The following is a 22033-nucleotide window of genomic DNA, read 5'->3' on the forward strand; positions in this document are numbered from 1 at the left end:
GAATAGACAAGAAACACTATCTTTATACAGAGGCAAAACAAAAACATTTGAAATATTCAAATAGAAGAACCATTTCTCAGCCAATTGTACTCAGAATTCCTGTCAATTTGTTGCACAACTTCAGCTTCGAGAAAAAGAAATACAAAGACTTGATAAACAGTCCTACAACATCATCATCTATTCCCTTCATTTTATTTGCAGACCTAAGCTCTTGTGAAATACACCTGCATACAAGATTCATTCAATTTTCTACCTGCATATTTTTTGAGAACACTACAGAAGAGAGGTTCCCAAAGGAATTCTCTAGGCCATGCTGAGTAACCTCTGGGTTATCCCTCTATTAGCTGGGATACCCTTTGACTGCCTCTTCACCAGTATGCAGCTCAGTGTACCACTTGCCTGCCTCTTGCACAGGTGCCTAATAGTGACAACATTCTGGGCACCACAGCTTCACAGACATCCACAGAGAAAAGTTTGGAAAATAGTGTTAAGGCAAATATCAGCAGCACTTTGCTGCCTATTAGTAAAAAGTTCAGCTATTTCTCACATAAAAGAATGCCTGAAACCCTTCTCTTATGTAACCATAATAAATTAGCTAATGTGTACCACCTTTATCTGCTTGAAGTAGGAAAACTTGTCCTAACAAGCACCAGGGATGTATACAGACCTCTGATGATAATGGGCTGTTTTCTCTGTTAAAGTGCTTTGAGATATAAAACATAACTGAGCTCACTTCTGGTTATAGACGACTTAAGGACCTAATTTGGCAAGCAGGGCTGCTGTACTCCAGCACAAGAATGACTGGAGACTGTATATATGTACAAATAAAGATAAGGTTAATATAACTGCAGAAAACATGTATAATTCCTGTTTTCTGCTTGTGAAATATTATGCATGTTCCGGTTTATCAGTTTTATCTTTCCTGATCTATTTAATGCTTACAAGGTAATTGTTTGCCAAAGGCATTTCTTTGGAGTATGAAACAGGTAATGAGTGGAGAAGCATACAAAAAGTGTCACGGGTGTAAGCATACTTTTAACTCCATGTAAGCATATTTAAAAAAAAAACAGAGACACATATCCATGTACAAACACACATTGAGGAGGGTCCAGATGAAACGCTGAGTAAGGGAAAAAAAAGAGTGACATGACACCAAGTATGTACAAAGCTAATACAAACAGAGAGATGACCTGCTGGCATAGTTTTGGTTTTCTTTGTCACCTGTCATTGCAAGGAATTCAGATAAAGCTCAGTTCAAGCGCCATTGTCAAAAGCATTGCATATAATGAAATGGAAAGGGCAACGATGGAAAAGCATTCCTTGAGACGCACTGGGGGGACAGTAGGAGATGTAGTTGTATGGAAAAAACAAATTACAATTCTCAAAGAGAATGGATCACTCAAAAAATGCCCACAGAAGAGCGAAGTAGAGAGGATAGTCAGAGAATGGCTAAAAGTATCTTGAAATATATGGAGCCTTTTTATTTCTTCCAAATGCAGTTTTAAGCTGCTTTCTGGAGCCATGAGATCCTGGCACATATTTGCTAGAAGAATAAACTGAAATCAGGTTTTCTGTGTTATTGCATTATCAATAGAATGTGTACTGAATGTATATCATACATATCTCTATGTTGTGTCAAATTAAAAAGCAGACAGACAAATACAGTCCTAAATTTTAATTGGAAAAGAGCATCAAACTGTCTAAAGATCTTCCCCTGTGTCTCCCACAAGCACACACACTGAAATTCAGTTTGTAAGCAGAGAGCAGTATCATTTTTAGATGCTGGAGAGTTTCACAAAGATAATAGGAGAAATGGCTTAAACTCTTGTCTGCCATTATGAAGACAGTAATAAAGCTTTATTACTCCAGTTTCTCACCTCTTGAAGGCATGGGGTGGAGCCTGATTCATTCTACCTGACACTAGCAAAGGCTGAGAGTAAGTGTAAGTGCAGTAAAGATCTGACCCTACTGCAGACAAAGCAACTGTCAGTCTGCTTTAGCTTTCACCTCTGTTTCTATAGTCCTCATAACACACATACAGCACTGGTGATGCTATGTGCCTGCAAACTTCCTCCATACATTGTCTTCTGGCACATCTATACCTGGATGCTACACTGCACTTAACAGTCCTAGGAGGCTGGTGTCCTGCTGGCTTAAAGACCCTCTGTGTGGAAGGTGTTCAGTGGGTGGGCTGTGGATGACTGATTCATGCAACCCAAACTAAGGAGCTGGAGCAAAGTCTTTGCTTCTCATATCACAGCAGTCATTTAAATTAAAAATCCAAGTTCTACTTTTTTTTTGGTTGTGGGATCAGTTAAAGAGATGTGTAAATTAATATTGAGGTATCAATTCAAAAGTAAAAAATGCTCAATTTGAGCATTTACTGAAGGTCTTGCCTTTGCAGCAACTGGAACTACAGTAGAACAATGCTTAGTCTGATACACACTTTTCAATACTCCCTTCTTTCACAACCAGGTAGCTGTGTAGCAGTTTACTCGGTTGGACCGTCTTCACACTTTAGCAAGAAAAAGTTACTTTTTCAAAATTACTGAGGTCAACCTCTCACTAAGCTCTTGAACCACAGAGAACTTTCAGTGCGATTCCAGCCCTTGGGAGGAGAAAAAAAACACTTGGGGAAAAATATATCTTCTTTTCCCCTGGCAGTAGCAGACTGATTTCTGTCCAGATTGTTTCTGGTACTTTAGCCAAGAGCAATATGGGGCTAGACTCTCTACCCAGCAAAACTACTACTGTTCTGATCTAATCTCTTCCCGATTCACTCTTACAAAATAAACACAGCCTTTACCTCTCCACATCATGACTGTGCCACAGGAAGTTCTGACAGGCTTAAGAAAAGTTTCTTTGCTTTTAAATGAGGTGGAAAAATTAGCTTTATGCCTCAATTGTTATTGAGAGAAGTTTCTGTCAAAAGAATCCAAAAAAAAGTTTATGAAGAGACATTGCTCTGCCATATTTCTCCATCCTGACTTCTCACTAGGTGCACTGAACTATAAGAAGATGTTAAACAACAGTAGCATACAAATATTGGTACTTGAAATCTGGAAGCCTGAGGACTTCAATGATATTCTCAAGATTGGGAACCCAACTTAAAAACTTGTAAATAAAGGACTCGACTGCTGCAAGCTGGATGCTTGTAATATTCACTAGGTCATTGTCAAGGTCTCATCCTTTAAGCCTTGAAGACAGGCCAGAATGTCAAATTTTAGACTGAAAACGGTAGCTTTAGTAATTTGATTTAAGTGCATTAGTTTTGAAAGTGGCAATTTTTAAAAGTTCACAAAATAAAGGAAAAAGCGTCATTTCACATCAATGGCCCACAACATAGAAACCTCTAATCTTGAATTCTGAAGCCACTGGTTCAGAGTTCAAGCCTGACATATAAGTCAGCCTGCAGACAACTATGGCCCCTTTACTTGGGGATCCTGACAAATAAGAATAACAATCAGAACGGATATCCCAATTCCAGTATTTTCTTGCTCTTTGCTTTTATTCCCCATTCCACCCTCCAGTTTATCCCAGATTCGAATTGGCTAACACATAATACATCAAAATCAAATTGACCGAAGTTTGGAAAACCACTCTGTGTGTCTATATATATATATATGTATGACAGGTATTAACATTGAAAAAAAAAAAAAAGAAGATATAGAAAGAGACAGCCTGCTGCAAGTCACAAATGAAATTATATTTCATGAGATTCTTTCCAAACTGAATTATTCCTCGATTTTATGATTCATCTAAGTCTCAAATCAAAATTGAACTAGTGAACAGCCATCGAAACAGTAATGTCATACCTCTTCACATATAAACTGTTTCCCCTCAATGAAGATGGTATAATTCTAATGCCAATCTAAAAAAAAAAAATCTAATTCTAATGATAAATTTTTCTTTATTGTGAATATACCAAAAGGGCAACATTCTGGCTACTTTTCCAAAACTTCTCAGCTACACTACAAAGGTAAAGAAGATAGAAATCTCCTATAATGAGAATATCTGAGGCTCTCTGGCCATAAGCTGACAGCACTCTCAGATAAGTCAGACTACTCTGTTCATTGCCAGTGTAGTGACTCTACTGGTAGGCCTGGATGTTCGGAGACAACAGGCATGGTTAAAAGCTACCATTTCCTTCTCCCAGTTATCAGTACACTTTGTATATGAACTCAGCAGAATATTTTTAAAATTAAAAATTTTATGAAATATCACACTGTGAATGTTTGCTTCCTGGCTAGTTAGAAACTATAGATTCATAATCATGTAACTTTCTTTACCTTTCAATTTATTTAAACTATATATAATTCAGATTAATTTGTCCTTCTTACATAAGTAGTATCAAAAATAATTTTTCATTGCTGTAGCAAAGTAACTTACTTCCTGCATCATGTGCTTCAAACTAAATCTACAAAGTTCATTTCAGAATGCAAAACAGGTAAATTCCAAAATTAAACACTTACGTGTGCACAGCTGATACCAAACAAGACATTTTTGCTCTGTGGCACTTCCCAAACGGTTGCTTTCGGCTGTCTTGCCATCCATTGAATAACGTCAATCTACTTTGATACCATTTCCTGGTTCTCCCCTTTTCCCCTGGTATTTTATTTTCTCAGCTTTCCCTTGTTTTGTTCCTGTCTAATCTTTATTCTATGCTCAGTCCTGTTGCCATTTAAGATAGTAGAAAAATATTTCTATTAACTTTAGTTAGACAAAATATTATGTTCTAGAGGTTTTCTGTATTTCCATTGCACTCCTGGAATAGCTTCAACAATAAAGTATCCACAAAAGGCAAGATACAAAATTAAAATACCTGAATCGTAGTCTATACATGCAACTTAATGAAAAGTTTTTTCTTTGAAAACAAGTAAAAGATTGCATATCTATGGACCTTTAGGCATATTGCCCTGAATAAAATAGTGTGTATATATATGTATACATACAGACACTTCATCACATTCTCTAAAGTACTATAAGGCGCAAAAAGAATCAACCGGCACTGCTAACAGTCACATTTTAGTTTAATGTTAAACTCCAGTATGCATTTCACTCCATCACTGCAAAACCCTCAGGATTAATACGAACTCAGAAATCCAACCGCTAACACTCACTAGCAAATTTAATGAGACTAGAAACGGGGTCAGACCAGCACATTTCTTAAGATCACTATACTATTTGTCAAGAAGGGAAAAAAAATAGAAAAAAAAAATTATAAAGTTGTAGCATTGTTCTGCTAGCCTTTTTAAATTTGCTCGTTACAGGTTACTGAACAACTGATTACAAGATCCTCCCACCATCCCCAGGCAGCAGTGAACCAGATTAAGAGAAACCAGGCAATTAAGTAAGGAAGAAATTCCCAGGAAATGGGAACTGAAGTGGCAAATATTGTATTTAACACAATATGGTAGTAGCATTTCTAATAAATAGCTGATCAAATCATGGTAAGATCACTGAAATATCCCTAACAAAGTGAGTTATTTTTTTAAAAATCGAATGGTGGGAAAACACCTCAGAAATCACAATGTATGGGTAATTAATGATCATCCTCTGTCAGAGCCACAGTCATAAAAAGAGTTTAGTGAACTCACTTGCCAGGTAACACCACTGTAAAAATGATGGTAAAATATAACCCATGGAAGGAACAAGTCAGTTTTGTGAATAGAAACATGCTCTTCACATTTACTGAAAGCAGCTGCTAGGTAGCATTCGACATTACCAACCTGCAACAGTGAGATAGGATGATGCACACATATCAGCCATAACAAGGCATATGAGGTCATAATATGCCGAGTGCTACATAAATATCATTAGAATAGTGATCTTGTGGAGATGGCTAATAAGGATTTCCATTGTGTTTACCCAGCTGAGGTGAACACAGGAAAGACAGAGAACAGTTAAGTGGTTTGCCTAAAGCAAGAATATTAATCAGCAGTCTAACCAGGGTAGAATCAGAAGGAAAGCTTTATAACACTCAAATCAAAATTAAAGCTTCAACAAACCTTACTGCCCTTTTGAAGACAGGTGGCAACACTGTCTTACAATAAGACAAAAACAAATTCAGTGAATCTGCTTTCTTGAGCATTTGAATCTCTTCAGTAGTTTGATCTCTGCTTTCAAGTTGCATGAGAAGCTGTATTCTCACTAAAGAGAGCCACCTGGTTCTTTTCCATCTTGGTCGGCACAATGAAGGTGAATGTCCATGGAACACTTTAACAAAGCTTGTGTTTTATACAGGAAAGATATTTTGGATATTCTGAAGGTAACAGACAGAATTTCATCATTAAACGCCTTTCAGGGCTAACAAGAACAATTCCAGCTACACTACTAACATGGTAACAACAATAATATGGTCTAGCTGCTAAAATGAGAGACAAAAGTATGGATCTTTATTCTTGCCAGTAGATTACTAAATTCAGATTGCTTCATATGCATAAAATTGCATAGAAAGTCAGGGTGTCTCAGTAGTTTTGCAAAACAGATAACTTCTAACCCCATTTTGTAAAGGGAAAAACAAAGACAGTCTTTACTGTAATTTGTCAAAATTCAGAAAGACCTGCAAAGTAATCAAGTCAAAGATTAAACATTGCAGGCTCTATGTTTTCCTTGTAAGCTGTACTGTTTACAGCTAATACTACTTTACTTGCCTTCCTGAAGACTCCTTATAACTTGTAAACTCTTCTGCACATGACCAAATCCAAACTAAAATAAAATTGTAAGATGCACACCAAAAAACTGCAGCGAGTGCAGCAAAAAAGTTCTCTGTACAGTCCCACAGACATGGTTTGAGGCACTCCTAGCTTCTTGTGGAGCAGAACAGGTACAAGGATGCAGTTAGTGTCAGGATGACCTGACAATACCAGCTCTGCCCTTTCTGATTCACTGCTTCTTACACCCAGCAGACAGTGCCTGAGAGCAGCCTCAATCCCTTGGACACAGCATCACTGCCAGGCACACAGCATTGCTCTGTGACCAGGAGACATGATTGCAAGATAACAGGCCTGAGTTCTATGAGATATAGCCCTCTAAGTTCCTCCACTCTTAAGTGCAAGTTTGACTCCTCCTTATCTTGCATGTCACAAGACATACCAAGTTATCATGATGGTCTAATCCTGTCACACTCTACTGTTTCTTACTTTGTTGGTTTTTTTTTTCCTTGTTAGCCATACAATTGCTGGTTCCTTCTGCACATCCCTCCCCCACAGCTAATGCACTGGGTTCAGAAAGAGCATGCTTGCAGTTCAGGCTTAGTGTTCTTTGATGCCAGGAAGCAAATACAGACAATTCAAAAGCCACGAATGTGGCTCCTATGAGCTACCCACAGCTGAAACATTATTACATAATAACATAACACTATAGCACAACAACTCTTAAATTAAGAGAGCTATTTAGCTTTTACAGTAGGTTTTTCCTAAGTCTTTGTAGCAAATAAGCAACATGCTAAATAAGCTAGATGTCTAGATACTTTACTTAAGATTGTACCAAAAGTAAACAGTTTCAGGTTTTGAATTTTGTCATGAGGGTGTGGGGAGCATATGGGACACCACTTGTGAACTAAAAGGGAAGACCGCTAATGCTAAAACAGATCTAAAGTGTAAATCATTATAAAAATAGGCAGACAATGCTGAAAGAAAATTTTGAGTTGAAGATCTAAAATTACAATATAAATACAATTGCTTTACAATTAAAAAAATCCAGAAGCTTCTCATGGTACAGCTAATATATCCCAATCTTCCAAGAATCCATCCGCATTACTAGTAGACTTCACAAAGCTGACAAGTATCAAACCGCAGTAGAAACAGTTGGTAGACTAAAAGAAATCAAAGCATTTATGTCAATTAATGCACCATTCACACTGTTAGATTCACAAATAAGAAAGAAGAATCCCACATGCAAGATAAAACCTTAAACACAGAAATAACTAGCAAGACTGTCTTCTGAAAACAGAGCACAGACTTCCAACAGGAATGGTAGAATATGTGTAAACCTGATCAGCACGCAAGTAAACGTAACCAACCACAAACACCATACAAATTTTTGTAAAAGGTCTTGCTAGTACCAGAGAACGTTTGCAGAGCAGCACAAATCAGAAAGTCAAAGCCATAATATAATGGCTAGAAGAGCTAGCTACAGGGTGTAAAGTTGACAGGATTACTAATTTGATGTCACAATAAAAATTTCATGCAATACTTGTGAAGATACAGGCAGAAAGCATCATCTATGTCTGGCAGATAAGGTAACTTAACATTCAGGCAGCTTCTGTCATTGTTATTTCAAAGATACTAATTTGAGAGTCCTTCCTGAAAAGGATATCAAGTCCCAAACACAAGATATGGATTGGGCAGATGAGGACTGCTGTTTCTCTAATACACAAAAAGAGTCTTTTCTACAGACTCCCACATTTCAAAAATATACATTCTGAAAAAATCAGCCAAACTTCTACGATAAAGGCTTGACCCTTTTACAGTGCTTACGTATCACATACTGTGAAACGTGCTACTGATCCTGACAAGAGGGATTCAGGGTAAATTCTTAACTGTCTTTAAGGATGAAAGATGGTGCTCAATTGCTTAAAAAAGTTCCCAACTGACAGCAAGCTACAAATATGAAATACCAACTTTAATGAAAAAAGGTCTAGCGAGGCCAGTTGAACAGATTGTGTAAATTCATCAATTTGGTCGCATTTTTAAGTCACCATAACTTCACAACCGTTACAATGGACAAACTCAAATTTTCTTCCAGTTAAAAGCCAAAATTCTTTTGTGACTTCTACATTTCAACATAAAATATTTTACATCCTAGCTCTGGGAAGTAATATATGTTTCTACAGCATGTTATACAGCTGAATACAAAGAGATAGTGATAAAACTATCAGAATGAAAAGGTTAGGCAAAATCTTGCATTCTGGCAGACTTGCACACCCAAAAAATGCATAAAGTACAAGCGAAAAGCAATTATTTTTACTGCCTGTGAACTAAACTGCTGACCTACATTTTAACATCCTGAATATGGGAACAGAGATATTTTACCCAGGAATTCAAAGAAAAAAATAAAAATCTGTTGAGTTCATATTCCTCATGAATGCCACCACATGTTGGCAAAACAATAATCACCACTTTACTAACATTACCCTTTGGATCTAGTCAACTAGCATATCTGAAAATCCTTCCCAGAAGGATCACATGGATACACAAATCTGTTTTAACTACCACCATCAAAACCCCCACAAACAATCCAGCTTTCAGTTTGGTTACAGGTGGAATATAAAACACTAAAATCAGAAATACTTCATAGTAAGGTAAGTTCCCTTTCTGAAGCTATAAAATCCTTTACTGAATTGTTATAGTGTGAGTGAGCCGAAAAAAATACAAGGTCATTAAATGAGGCATCATTAGTGCCTTGAGCTATGGAATAACTGAATTTATTCCTTGTCACCAGACAGTAACTTTATTGCGTTATTGGCAGAGCAGCTTCCTTTCTTCTATAGTGCTCTATTCCTACAACTTACTGCAAAAAGAGGTTTTTCAAAAAAACTCTTTCAACTCCTCAGCAAGCATTCCATTCTTGAATGGTTTTTTAAAATTCATAGAGCAGCAATTCAGAGAGCTGTGTAAGCACACTGAACTTTGAACTCTGAAAATCTTCAACTCTAGCTCTTGTATTACAGATAACACGTCTTTTTTTCTCTCTAGAGTTTCTTACAGTCCTTATCTGAATGCTTTAAAGAGCCACAACGTACAAGTTCCTGCCATCATCCAAATAAAACTGGTATCGAAAACGTAGGATTCAAATTAGCAGGGTAAGATCTATGCACAGTAAGTAGCCCGTAAAATAAAAACAGGAAATACAAGTGTTGTTTTCTAGTTCGCATGGAGTGTTTGTCAGACAGGAAGTTCTATTTGCAGACATAGGTGGGAAAAGCCAGAAATACAGAGCAACCCCTAGCTTATCAGCAGCAGACCCTATAGGAAACCATGAAATAGAATTCAGCACTTATAGAAGATCTCTAAAAACTGTAAGGACCTAACTAATCACTGATTAGACAAAGTATTTAAAGTAGTTATACTTAAACACGATTTTATGATTAATTATGAACTTGAGCACAGTCTTAGAGTTGTATATACTTACAAATGGATTGCTGATTCTTGAAGAGTCAAGGTGCCATAAAAAAATGGAAAAGGTGAGGCAAACCTTGTGAGGACAGGCACTAATAACAGAAACAGTAACAAAGTGTAGAAGTCATACAGATATGAAGTCGAAAGATAACAAGAACTAAGATGGTTAAAAAAAGGCTAAACCACAATGAGAGAAAAGCAAATAACCTATATTCAGGTTAATTCACAGAAATTACATTCCTAGGAATCATTCACTTGAGGGATTCATATCTAAGAAAATAAGCAGATAACCAAACAGGGAATGATTCAATGAACTGATGTGCAATCAAACAACTTGCTGTCCAAAATTCAATCAAAACCAGAACTTCACTTGAACTTAAGGCCGGAGGAACAGATTGTATCAAAATCTACAGATTCCCATCACCTACAGAATACAAGGGGCAAGAGATCATAGGCTAGCTGAATAAAAAGGAACATACCCATGCAATTTGGGCCAAGACTCATTTTTTATGACTGTATAATATAACTTCCCTACCTTCAACTGAGGACTAAATCACCGAGTATTTGTGTAATTTTAGACACTCTAGGGATAGAAATGCAATAGGTGGATCCATTCTTTTCCTAACAGCTCTATTTGGGATTCTATTTCTTAATAAAGAACATCCAAACACAATATTAAACATGATGAAAGGCTCTTTGCCTGTCTTGCATCTCAAACTCAATCTTCTCAAAACACCTATTCTCAGATGCACAAAGTCCATATGAAGGTCTAGAAATAACATTTGATTTGAACAGTCCTTGAAATAATTCAGTCCCGAACAGGTAGAATTGCATCTTACTTTACGAAGATTTTCTTACACATCATCTTTACTAAGAATATTTTGCAAAGTGTTGGGTTTTCTTTGAATGAGAAAGGCAATTTCCATTATAAAAAAAAAATCCGTTATAGACTTCCATATTTTTCATCTCATATGTCTTTATGTTCATAAAGTTCTGTGTATTTGTCATCCTGATTTGGCAGAGAAACAAGTAGAATCGATGCAGTTTCTGTAGTATAAGAATTCTGGATTTCTCTTGCTTCTATTTCAAGTCTCAGCTTTCAACTTTTGGCAAACATCATCTGTCAAAATACCAATTAATCCCAAACAATTTTTTTCCTTCTAGTTCCATAAAGGTTTTAGCATCATTTCAATCAATGCCTTTTTCCCTACTGGACAGGCAGCATAGTACTGGGCAGAGTTGTGAAAGACAACATGGTGCCCAACATTTCATGAGTGGAAGGCATTGGTCCTAGAGCTCTGGAGGTAACCTTAGAAGTGTTTGCTTTCTCTTCACTTACTGAAAACCTCCAAGTCATTTTGAACAATTCATAGAATTCATAGAATTGTTTGGGTTGGAAAGGACCTTAAAGATCATGTAGTTCCAATCCTCCTGCCATAGGCAGGGACACCTTCCACTAGACCGGGTTGCTCAAAGCCCCATCCAACCCAGCCTTGAACACTCTCAGGGATGGGACATTCACAATTGCTCTGGATAGCCTGTTCCAGTGCCTCAGCACCCTCACAGTAAAGAATTTCTTCCTTAGATCTAATCTAAATCTACCTTCTTTCAGTTTAAAGACGTTACCCCTCATCCTACCACTAGACTTCCTGATAAAGAGACTCTCCCCATCTTTCTTGTAGTTTTCCTTTCAGTACTGGAAGGCTGCTAGAACACCATCCCCAAAGCCTTCTCTTCTCTAGGCTAAACAACCTCAACTCTCTCAGCCTGTCCTCATAGAGGAGGTGCAGCAGCCTTCTGATCATTTTTGTGGTCCTCCTCTAGGCCCGCTTGAGCAGGTTCATGTCTTTCTTATGCTGGGGCCCCAGAGCTCAACATCGTACTCTAGGTGGGATCTCATGAGAGCAGACTTAAGGAGAGAATCACCTCCCTCAACGTGTTGGCCACACTTCTTTTGATGCAGCCCAGGATATGATTGGCTTTCCGGGTAGCAAGCACACATTGCTGTCTTGTATTCAGTTTTTCATCCACCAGTACCCCCAAGTCCTTCTCCTCAGGCCTGCCCTCAATCCACTCATCGCCCAGCCTGCATTTGAGCTTGGGATTGCCCCGACCCAGTGCCCCTTGCACTTGGCCTTGTTGATCTTCATGATATTTACACAGGCCCACCTCTCCAGCCTGTTGAGGTCCCTCTGGATGGCAATTCATCTAGAATTCCCTGTAGTCTGCAACAAGACAGCACTCCAGTTCATATCATGAGCTGAGAAAATAAAGTTTCGGGTTCTCTCCTACTGTGGATTCCTTAAGTCTTTCAGTATTGTCCTTGGATTTTGAACCTAATCAACAAATTCTTCTCTTTTTTCACTGCAAGTCCTCGCTCTTTAACCTATCTCAAGTCATCTCCAATTCTTTCAGATCGCAGGGGACAAAGACATTATAGATTTCCAAATATCAATTTAAACTGTCTTTATACACAGTCAGAGAAGGAAACACAGTGCAGAACAATATTTTTCCTCATAGTAAAGTCAAAGCTGACTTCAAATTTTTATACTATGAAATTCAGTGTCTCCTCCACTTTAGCTCTCCATGCTTTAAGCTGCTTCAAGGGCCATCACACTGTGGGTCTTTCAGTAGTTCTTTTGCTATATTGCTATCTCAGCTATGTGGGGGCTTCTTACACAGACCCTTCTAAAGCCCTGCTCTTGCTGCACGTTCGGGAAGCACATTCCTCAGCATGAATTACTACTTAGGAAAAGGTTTCAAGCCAGAACTTAAAGAACACATTGATTTTTGTGTGTGACTCTGGCAAATACCGACTTCCAGGTTTTGTTTAACTTCTCCATTTTTTTCAGTAAACTTGAGTTTGGGACAAGATGATTACAATTCTACCTAGACTTCAAAGGCATACTTTTCTTCCATTAACCATGTTCTTGCTTCCATTGTAAAGTTATGGCTATAACAGGATTTTTTCTGGAGTCCTATAATGAATCTCCTTCCTTCAGTAATTTCCATCATATCTTACATAGTGTACAGATCGGATCTAGTCACTACAGCTTGTACAGTTCCTTTCACCAGAAAAAACGTGCACACAGAGTGAACAGATCTCCTGCTACCACATTGTCTAACATGTAGAAATACAGAAATAACACTGTAAGAAATAAATTTTAAAAATTACTTAAGATAAATAAAAAGTGGGCTAAAAAACCCCAAAAGGCACAGTGGAAGAAATGGAGATTTCTTAAGAGCTGATAGATACTCTAACACTGATATTCTTAATAACAAAGGGCATGTTAATCTCAATTTATATAACAGGACACCTAAGCAGATCCTCTAGAGAAGTTACCGGAACACCTGCAGATACGTTTTAGAGAGCAATGCAAGGCTATAAATACACGTGGCATGACCTCATTCATATTGTTCTTTCATACGTCTCAGATATTTAGTCCAACAAAAAAAGGAAGAAAGTAACAAAAAGAGGAAGGACTGTCTTTTGGTTAAGAACTGGGAGACAGGAAACCTGGATTCTATTTTTGGCTCTGCCACAGAGGTCTCTTATGGCAAACTTTTCCAGCTTTGGGGTGTCAAATTAAGGAAATGATTTTTGAGAGATGAAATGCTACAAAGGACAATCACAAGTACCTAGATTTGAAAGGCTTGTCTATTTTCTTGACCTCACCTCCTTCATCTGAACCAGTGATAAAAATTCTCATCTATACCCCAATGATGATGTAAACTTCCACCAGAAAACAATGCAATATTAGTATTAAAATCAGGAAAAGGAAACTAAATATAGACACTTACTAGGTTTATCTTCCTGGTCCTCATAGTCAAAACATTCACCTTTTATAAACAACAAACAAACAACAAAAAACACACGCACACAAAAAAAACATCTTTAAGCAATCAACACTGCCCTTTGTTTGCCTGAGAGTTGAAATCATAACCTCCAGTATCATCTTTCATTTTTGAAGCTGTAGGGATGTTTAGACAACATACTAAACAGTCCAGCAGAATTGCATTTCTGAAGATTGCGAAGACAGATTCTTTCTGCCCCCACCTCCATTTCATTTTCAAGAGTACCTCCAAGGTACATAGCCCAGATTTCAACATCTTTCAGCAAGATGAATTTTTTTTTTTCAGATTTTTTTTTTTTTTTGCTTTTGTTTGATTGATTTGGGTTTTGTTTGCAGGTTTTATTTCATGGTGGTAGTGGTGGTGGTCTTTTTATCTAATTTCCATAGAAAACTTTCCTGTGTTCCGTTTTTAAAAATATGTCTAATCATACTATATATCTCACAATTGCAACACTAAACTGAACATATAAACCAAGAAGCAAAAACAGTGTCTTATTTCACTTTTTGTTATGAGTACTCTTTCTTTAACTGAATGACATCAGATTCAGCACTCCAAACATTAAGTTTAGTTTACTATACAATATGGACAGCACAAGAAACCATGACTACAATATACAAAGCCTGAGTAAATTACAATTTTAACTTACAGAAAAAAAAATAGCCAATGAACTTTCATTACACAGGAGGTGAGGGGAGGGATAGAAGAGAAAGGCAGCTTCTTTTACATTGACTTTCCCATCTGGAAAAACTAGTCAGAAATATGGAAAAATAATCCCAATAGAAAGATGCAAGGAAAGGGTCATAACAACTTTCAAAGGTATACTAAAATAACTCCACTGCAGAACAGGGGTATATGCAGCTCAAAGGAATATATACACACTTTACATGCTATAGTGAACTGACCATCACTGATGGCAACAGATTATTTTTTACGGTCCTTTAAAGCACTTTACGTAGGACTGCTGACAGTTTTTGGAGAGTAACTAGATCAATTCTTTATAACAGCGATGTATTTCCAACTGTTTTCTCTCCTAAGAGACAAAGCTATCACTAATTGTAAGTTCCTAACCATTGAAACAGAAAAAGTCTCTGTAACAATAATTTGGTTTTTTCTCAGGATACCATACAGTTTTAGACACTGTATCCATAGCAGTCTAGCTGTCAATTCCAGAAAGCAGGTCTGACAGTACATTAGGAAACCACTGGCATAGTGAGTGACTCAATACTGTAGAGACTTTCCAATACAAGCCATGATTTCCCACAAAATCTGAGGAGAGAGAAAAGTGTAAACAACAAATCATGCAGCACAGAGACTTGGTTTAAGGCCCCAGTTCTAAATTCCTTATTCAGCCAAGATAACTATTGACTTTAATGGCTGCTGTGGAAACACTTGAACTCAGTTTGTATGTGTACGGTACACTTTTCCTATGGAGACAGATATTCTTACTTTGGAATTGGTCTGCATTTACTTCTGAAAGATTCTGACCTAAACATAAAGAAAGTCATGGTCGTGGTGCTACATAGGACTAACCTTGGTTGGATTTGTGTTACCTTTTCCCTCTGACAGAACACAACAGCACATACCTTTAAGTTAATTCAAGTCTCTCACAAAAAAAAAAAACACCACAGGAGCATGAGCTGGAATCCTGATACAGGTATACATCCTAGGCTTGGTTACAGGAAAAATAAAGAATAAATAATTCTTCAATCTTGATAGTTGCTTTGAAACCTGCCTTAATCCTTTTAAATTCCCTATAGGATCTATACAACCTCTTTTCTCTAACCCAGAGAAACAACTTAATCTCCCATAAATTCCATTTCTTTGCAAAAGCTATTATGTTGAGGGTTTTTTTTAAAAAAAAATAATCAAGAAAAGCATTTTGTACAATTCTAGGACTTTAATGATCTAGTCTATATTGTGTTCTTTCTACAAAATTCTTAGGGTAAAAACACATTTCCTTACTTTCAGTTCCAGCCTTCCTTGTGCCCTCAGCTGTCTGACCACTGACAACTTCAGTCTGCCCATTTCATTACAGAGGTTTTCTCTGAAATAACCCTCATCAAAAGGAAAAAGGATTCTCTCTCAAAATAAACATGGAAAATAAGAGATTTATGTTTACTTGAAGGTGGGGGACAGTATTTATGTATTTTTAAATTTCATTACATATAGAATTGCTCTGCTGAGCCAAGAAGTTTGCCAGAACATAGTGCTTGCTATATGGGACTTCTCCAGATCACCACGTCTGCTAAGATACACCGTAGTGCCGAGCCAATGTAAGACAGCATGGTTTTGTTCACGCAGCATGGCAGAGTTCTGCTTCCCTGAACGCAGTAGAAATGACCTGTGAGCAATTCTGTTTTCTAGAAATGTCTAGCCTACAAAATTCAATGCTTTTCAGTCCTGTGCTGCTGTTACCTCTGAGTGCCGCATGCATTATTCCTACCCCACATTTCCAGTTGTTAGTGCAGAGAGTCTGCAGCTAATTTCCCTGTTTATGCATTTGCAAACAAAACTCACTACCACCAACCTGGATCAGCCCTTGCCATCCACACGACCTACTGCCTTTGGTTCTGCTTGCAGCTACATTAATACTAGAATAAGAGGCTTCACTGGCCCGTTTTGCAACCTAAGTTCTTGACACAGCAGTCGACTTTAAGAATTTCTTTGACTTTTGATGCAGGATTTAGCTTCTGAAACCCATTAGTTACCATCAAGCGATTAACCTGGATATCTGCCACCTTATCTGACCATTGGGTTAGCCTGAGCATTTCCATAGTAAAGCCATTAGTCTGTCTTCACTACTGTTTGCATCTGAAGGGACAATCCATGGCTCCATCCCATGGAAGAATATTAAACTAACAAGTGAGGCAGGACACTTCATTGCTGTTTATAATAGTCCACTCCATGCTTGGCTATTCGGGGCTTCTAGAACTCATTAATTTCCAGTGCAAGTTTTGGCTAGAATCTAATGAACATTACCAGTTACCTCAGCACCTGGGATCCTCAAATTATGTTCCTCCACATAGCATTTCTTCTAGAAAACAATATATTCAAATGATCTTGCTGTGGCAGTGAGCTTAATGACATTATCAAAGTATCTGCTGGAAGATTCCAGTATGGAAAAGCAGAGAAATATCAAATTCCTCATGAAGAAAAAAAGCATTGCATTTTGAGATTGCATGTCAGCAGTCGGTTAATTACAATAAAAAATTACGGACTGACTTGAAAAAAAGACTAGGAGAAGGACTGACATTTCAATCCTTTTTATTTCTGATTTTATTCCTGCATTCAGCATACCCCATCCCCACCTCCCCCCAACCAACCAAAAAAAAAAAATTAAATATAATCAGTTGTGCCACATACCGAGATTGTAGTTCAATGAGATGCAGAAGGTTATTGTATTTATTATATTCATTATTCATTGTTCTATTTTCATGGAATGTCCATTATGCTAGAAGTAAAACTATACTACACAGATATAGTTACTAGACGCCAACCAAAAGCCAGATTTTAAAAAACTGTTGATTAGTTGTCCTGGTTTTGGCTGAAAGTGAGTTGTTTTTTCCTTTTTAGCAACTAGAATAGCTCTGTGGTTTGGGTGTAGTATAGGATTTGTTATGAGAAACAGGTTGAGTGCATATTGATGTTTATAGTTGGTGCTGAGACATCAAGGACCTTTCAGTTTATCATGTTCTGTCAGTGCAGGAGCACAACGGGCTGGGGGAGAGCTGTGGGACAAACGGGCCACAACTCCCCTTATGATTTGAACTTCAATTTAGGATTGATGACATTCCATATCATGCAATGTCATGCCCAGTATTGTAGATGAGAGTTGATCAGGAAGTTTGGAATTATCTTCTGAGGGTTCTCTCAGACATCTCTCTCACTCTCTGTTGCTCTCTTTTCGAGCCTCTCACTTGTCCTGGACTGCAGCATCACAATTTATCTGTTTCAGGATGGCTTGCCAGGACGGGACAGGCATTTTTCACGGGGTGGTGAGCAATTACACTGTGCATCACTTGTTTATATACATTATATATACTCATAAAATATTAATATTTTATTATTTTATCCCCATTAATTTTATTTTCATTATATTACTATTATTAAACTGTTCTTATCTCAACCAATGAGTCTGCTTTCCTTTTCCCCTTTAAATCTCTTCCCCATTTCCCAGGGGGTGGAGGAGGGCGAGCGAGCGGCGACACGGCATTTAGTTGCTGGCCGGGTTAAACCACGACATCAGTAAAGTCATTAATGTCTCCAGTCCCACCAGGACATCACAGACTGTAGAGATTATACTATAACCTTCATATTATTACCATAGCTACACCTGAAAAAAGTCAATCAGGTTAACAAAATGTATATTTATAGTTTTCAGCAGTCTTCAGAGCGCAGCAAGTTCCAGTGATTCCATCATGACAAAAAACTGATCCAGTAAATAGTCCCATCTTTACTGCAAACTTGTTCGTTCATTTAAAATGCTGACCGCATATTCACTGTCATGATTTACCAGACTGCAGGTATACAAATTTGCAAATGCCTTGAGAAATGCATCTCAGACTTCCACATTCATTCTCAACATTTTTTATGAACATTACCTAAAACTGAGTTTAAAAATGAGGTTTTAGGCATCTTTGGATCCTCAAAGGAAAAACGCAGCTGCAGCCTTAGAGGCATTTAATCACTCAAGTCTGGATGACAGAGTGCACCACTTACCGCTGGACAGGTAAGGAAAGGGAATCTAGGTGGTCCTCACCCTTAAAAGCCATATTTATCCTATTCTTATGTGCGCTTCTCCATGGGCTGGAATCTAGAAAGAAAACAAACAGTTGCTTAGTAAACCTAGGAGAACTGAAGCCTCTTCGGGCCAGGGTGGCCTGGCAATCTCCTACTGATCTGTGGAGCTAACTTAAAAACAATTCAAAAGGCTTTTCCTCAGGCTACTACACAACTCCAACAGATAACCAAGGCCATCAAGTACATTTCATGCCACAAGCAACAAAAAGTTTGCAAATTCCTGAACTTCCTGAACTACTGCAGAGGTCTGAGCCATCTGGGTTGAGCATTTCTCAGTTAATATCAAGTTATTATTTAGCCTAATTTATTTTGAATTAACTTGAACTCTAGAGGAAATCGATTCAGTATGATTGTAATTTTTCAGGTTATTGTGAGAAAGATTGCAAAAGAAAGCAAGTATATGCTCATATGATTTCAGGATCATTTAGTACTACATTTACAGAAAGGCTCTTGATGTCTAAGTTACTGAAGTATCACATCCTTCCATGTTAAATATTATCATTTTTCCAACAGTTTGAAACGCTGTATACATCTTTTTCCTCTACGTTTTTCCTTTATACCTGGTGATCAACAGACACATCCAAACATTAGTGTACTAGAAAGAGGCAAGAGATAAGGAGAAAGAGTGTCTCCTCATTTTCACAAAAACGAGGGGTGCTGTCCCTCTCCCTCTTCTTTTAATTAGCCCCATCTTACATTAGCACATTACCTACTATAGATCAACATATATTCTCAACAAATATTTGGTAGGATTTACCCTACCAAAAAGATGAAGTCATTCCCGCTCCCCGACATGGGTAGAGGAAAACTAATGCAAAATATTTGAAGGAAAATATTAATCCATGACTCAAGAACAAGGAGGAGATGAATGGATTTGGAGGCGGAGACAGGAACAGTGAGGAAATTATGCTTTCTTAGAGAAGAAGAAAAACCTGGGATCAATGGATCTCACTCTTTGAGAAAATACTTTACACAGGAAATGAATGGTGTTTGTGTCACCAGCTGAGGCAGAATGTTTTTGATGTAGCCAATTGTGAAATTCTGCCATTTGGTTATTGGCTACATTATGCAAGCTGAGTCAGCCAGCATTTAAGATATTTGCCACTCCAAATTGCTCTTAATTGACACAGAGTGATCCTCAGTATCTTTCCTAGCAAACTGATCTCATTGCTAATGCATGTCCTTGTGTTTTTCCCCCAAGATCTCACCAACATTGTCCTGAGTACATAAAAGCATCACAACCGAAATAATGTATTCACATGCTCTGTCCACTATTAACACCAGATTGCTTTGGTAATGGTGTCATCCTGTGTTCCTCCCTACCCCCCGAATTTTCCTGGAAGTAACAAACTCAATCTTCAGTGCATGCATCTAATTAAATAGTATATTGAAATATGGGAGAAGAATCTGTTTAGGGAAAAAAAAAAAAAATTAACAAATAGGCAGTTTAAGTGTTACTGAATTCTCTGATTTGAAAAGATTGTAGATATTTGATAGACTGTGCGTGAAAATTCATATGCCCAAGTATGAAAATATTAGTATGTATCCTTCTGCTCCCATGACACAAAGATTTAAAAAACGAGCTTCCTGTTGTCAGGTTTTTTTAAAAGCATTTAGCATATGATGCACAGACTTCACTAACTGGAATAAATCAGCTATCTTCATTTCTTTTTACTAGTAGAAATCGTCCGTCTCTGTCAAAAACATTTAATATTACCAAATACAAATAAGCATATAATCAGATTTACTTGAAATAGCCAATTATCATGATTATCATTATCTTCATTTGGAGAAGATACCCTTAATCAAAGATGAATACATCCACATAAAATCTTAATCTCCAAGATGAAGTTTCCTCTCCTAAATTCTATCACGTAAAGGACTGAGAAAATAGTCTTGTGAGCCTGCAGAAGTACAGATTTCGTGGACACTAGCCATCTCCTTCTGCTCAGGATCAGGCATAGGATTTACCTTCTGCTACCAACACAAAATCAACAGCTTCCCTCTTGCAAGCTAAAGCTACTTCACCATTAGCTCAGCCCACTAACCATTTCTGTACGTACAAATCAAAGGATCTGCTTGTACTCCATTACCTGTGATCAGTGACATAATGTACACAGACATAAATTAGATTATTGCATGTCATTGTTCCTATAAATTAGAAGCCTGACAAAAATGCAGCTTTTTATACGCTGTCTTCCCACAAAACACACATTTATATCATGGCTGAGAGCCTTTAAAGACATGATCAACTCCTACTTAGAGGTCACTCATGCTTCAGGAACAATAACAAAATGCCACACCAATATCTTAACCAAACAGTCTGTCTCAAGACCGTGATTAGATATTAGCTCAAATCTTTAAGTCCAAGTTAATGATGACATGAGGAAATGCTCTCCTCAAGCACCTGGCAGTCTGCCAGAGGACCAGCTATACCCCCAGGACAGCAAAATATCACACTAGGCTACCTAAACCCACGACTACAAGAGAGGTTGAAGACCCGGTGTTTGATAACCTACAGGCTTCTGGTCCTGCTCAGAATAGCTCCTCCACGTGCTGGGCAATGATGGTGCTCCATGGCAGACGTTCAGTTTTTGGTGTTGTTCTTCACCTTTCTGGGTAAGATCAAGACAACTGTACTTCCTAGTAAAAAACATTACAGGACTGATGAATCCTTCTGTTTAGTTGATGGTGCTTTTTATTAAAGGCCACAACACAGTGTTGAGCTCTAGTCAGCATTCCTAAAATGAAGGTCTCCTACTATAGCTGACTAGGTAGATGATTGCCTAAGCATCACCTCAAGTCAAAACAAGAAACTTCCAGAGTATCAAATCCCAGAGAAGTTGTGGATGCCCCATCCCTGGAAATATTCAGGATCAGGTTTGATGAGGCTTTGGGCAGCCTGGTGTAGTGGAAGGCGTTCCTGCCCATGGCAGGGGGGTTGGAACTAGATCATATTTGAGGTCCCTTCCAACCCAAACCATTCTATGATTCTATAACATCCCACTCAGGGTCAAAGGCTTTTTTGACTCTGGCAAATACAGGACACATACATGGAAGAACAGAAACATGCTGTTACTAACAGAAACACATATGATAGTAGCCTGTCGTGACAACATCTCCAAGGCTTTTTCTCTGAGGGACTGAAACATGGGTAGGGCAATGTGCACCACTTCTGCTGCAACTGCTACTTGAGCTTCTGTGCAGAGGCATCAAGAAGTTCAATAGCTTTCCCACCATGGCTATAAACAAGTAAA

The 22033-nt window shown here is 37.9% G+C and overlaps 1 protein-coding gene across 1 annotated transcript in view; it reads right to left on the bottom strand.

Annotated features, from left to right (window-relative positions):
* Positions 1 to 18805, bottom strand: part of INSC (INSC spindle orientation adaptor protein) — a 103322-nt gene extending 84517 nt beyond the window's left edge. The window contains exon 1 of the mRNA XM_086613505.1: positions 18696 to 18805. Within this exon, the coding sequence (XP_086469631.1) occupies positions 18696 to 18748 (53 nt within the window). The 5' untranslated portion in view covers positions 18749 to 18805. The remainder of the gene's footprint in view (positions 1 to 18695) is intronic.
* Between the last annotated feature and the right edge of the window lie 3228 nt (positions 18806 to 22033).

The sequence above is a fragment of the Tauraco erythrolophus genome, chromosome 6, assembly GCF_009769465.1.
Source record: "Tauraco erythrolophus isolate bTauEry1 chromosome 6, bTauEry1.pri, whole genome shotgun sequence".
NCBI classification, from domain to species: domain Eukaryota; kingdom Metazoa; phylum Chordata; class Aves; order Musophagiformes; family Musophagidae; genus Tauraco; species Tauraco erythrolophus.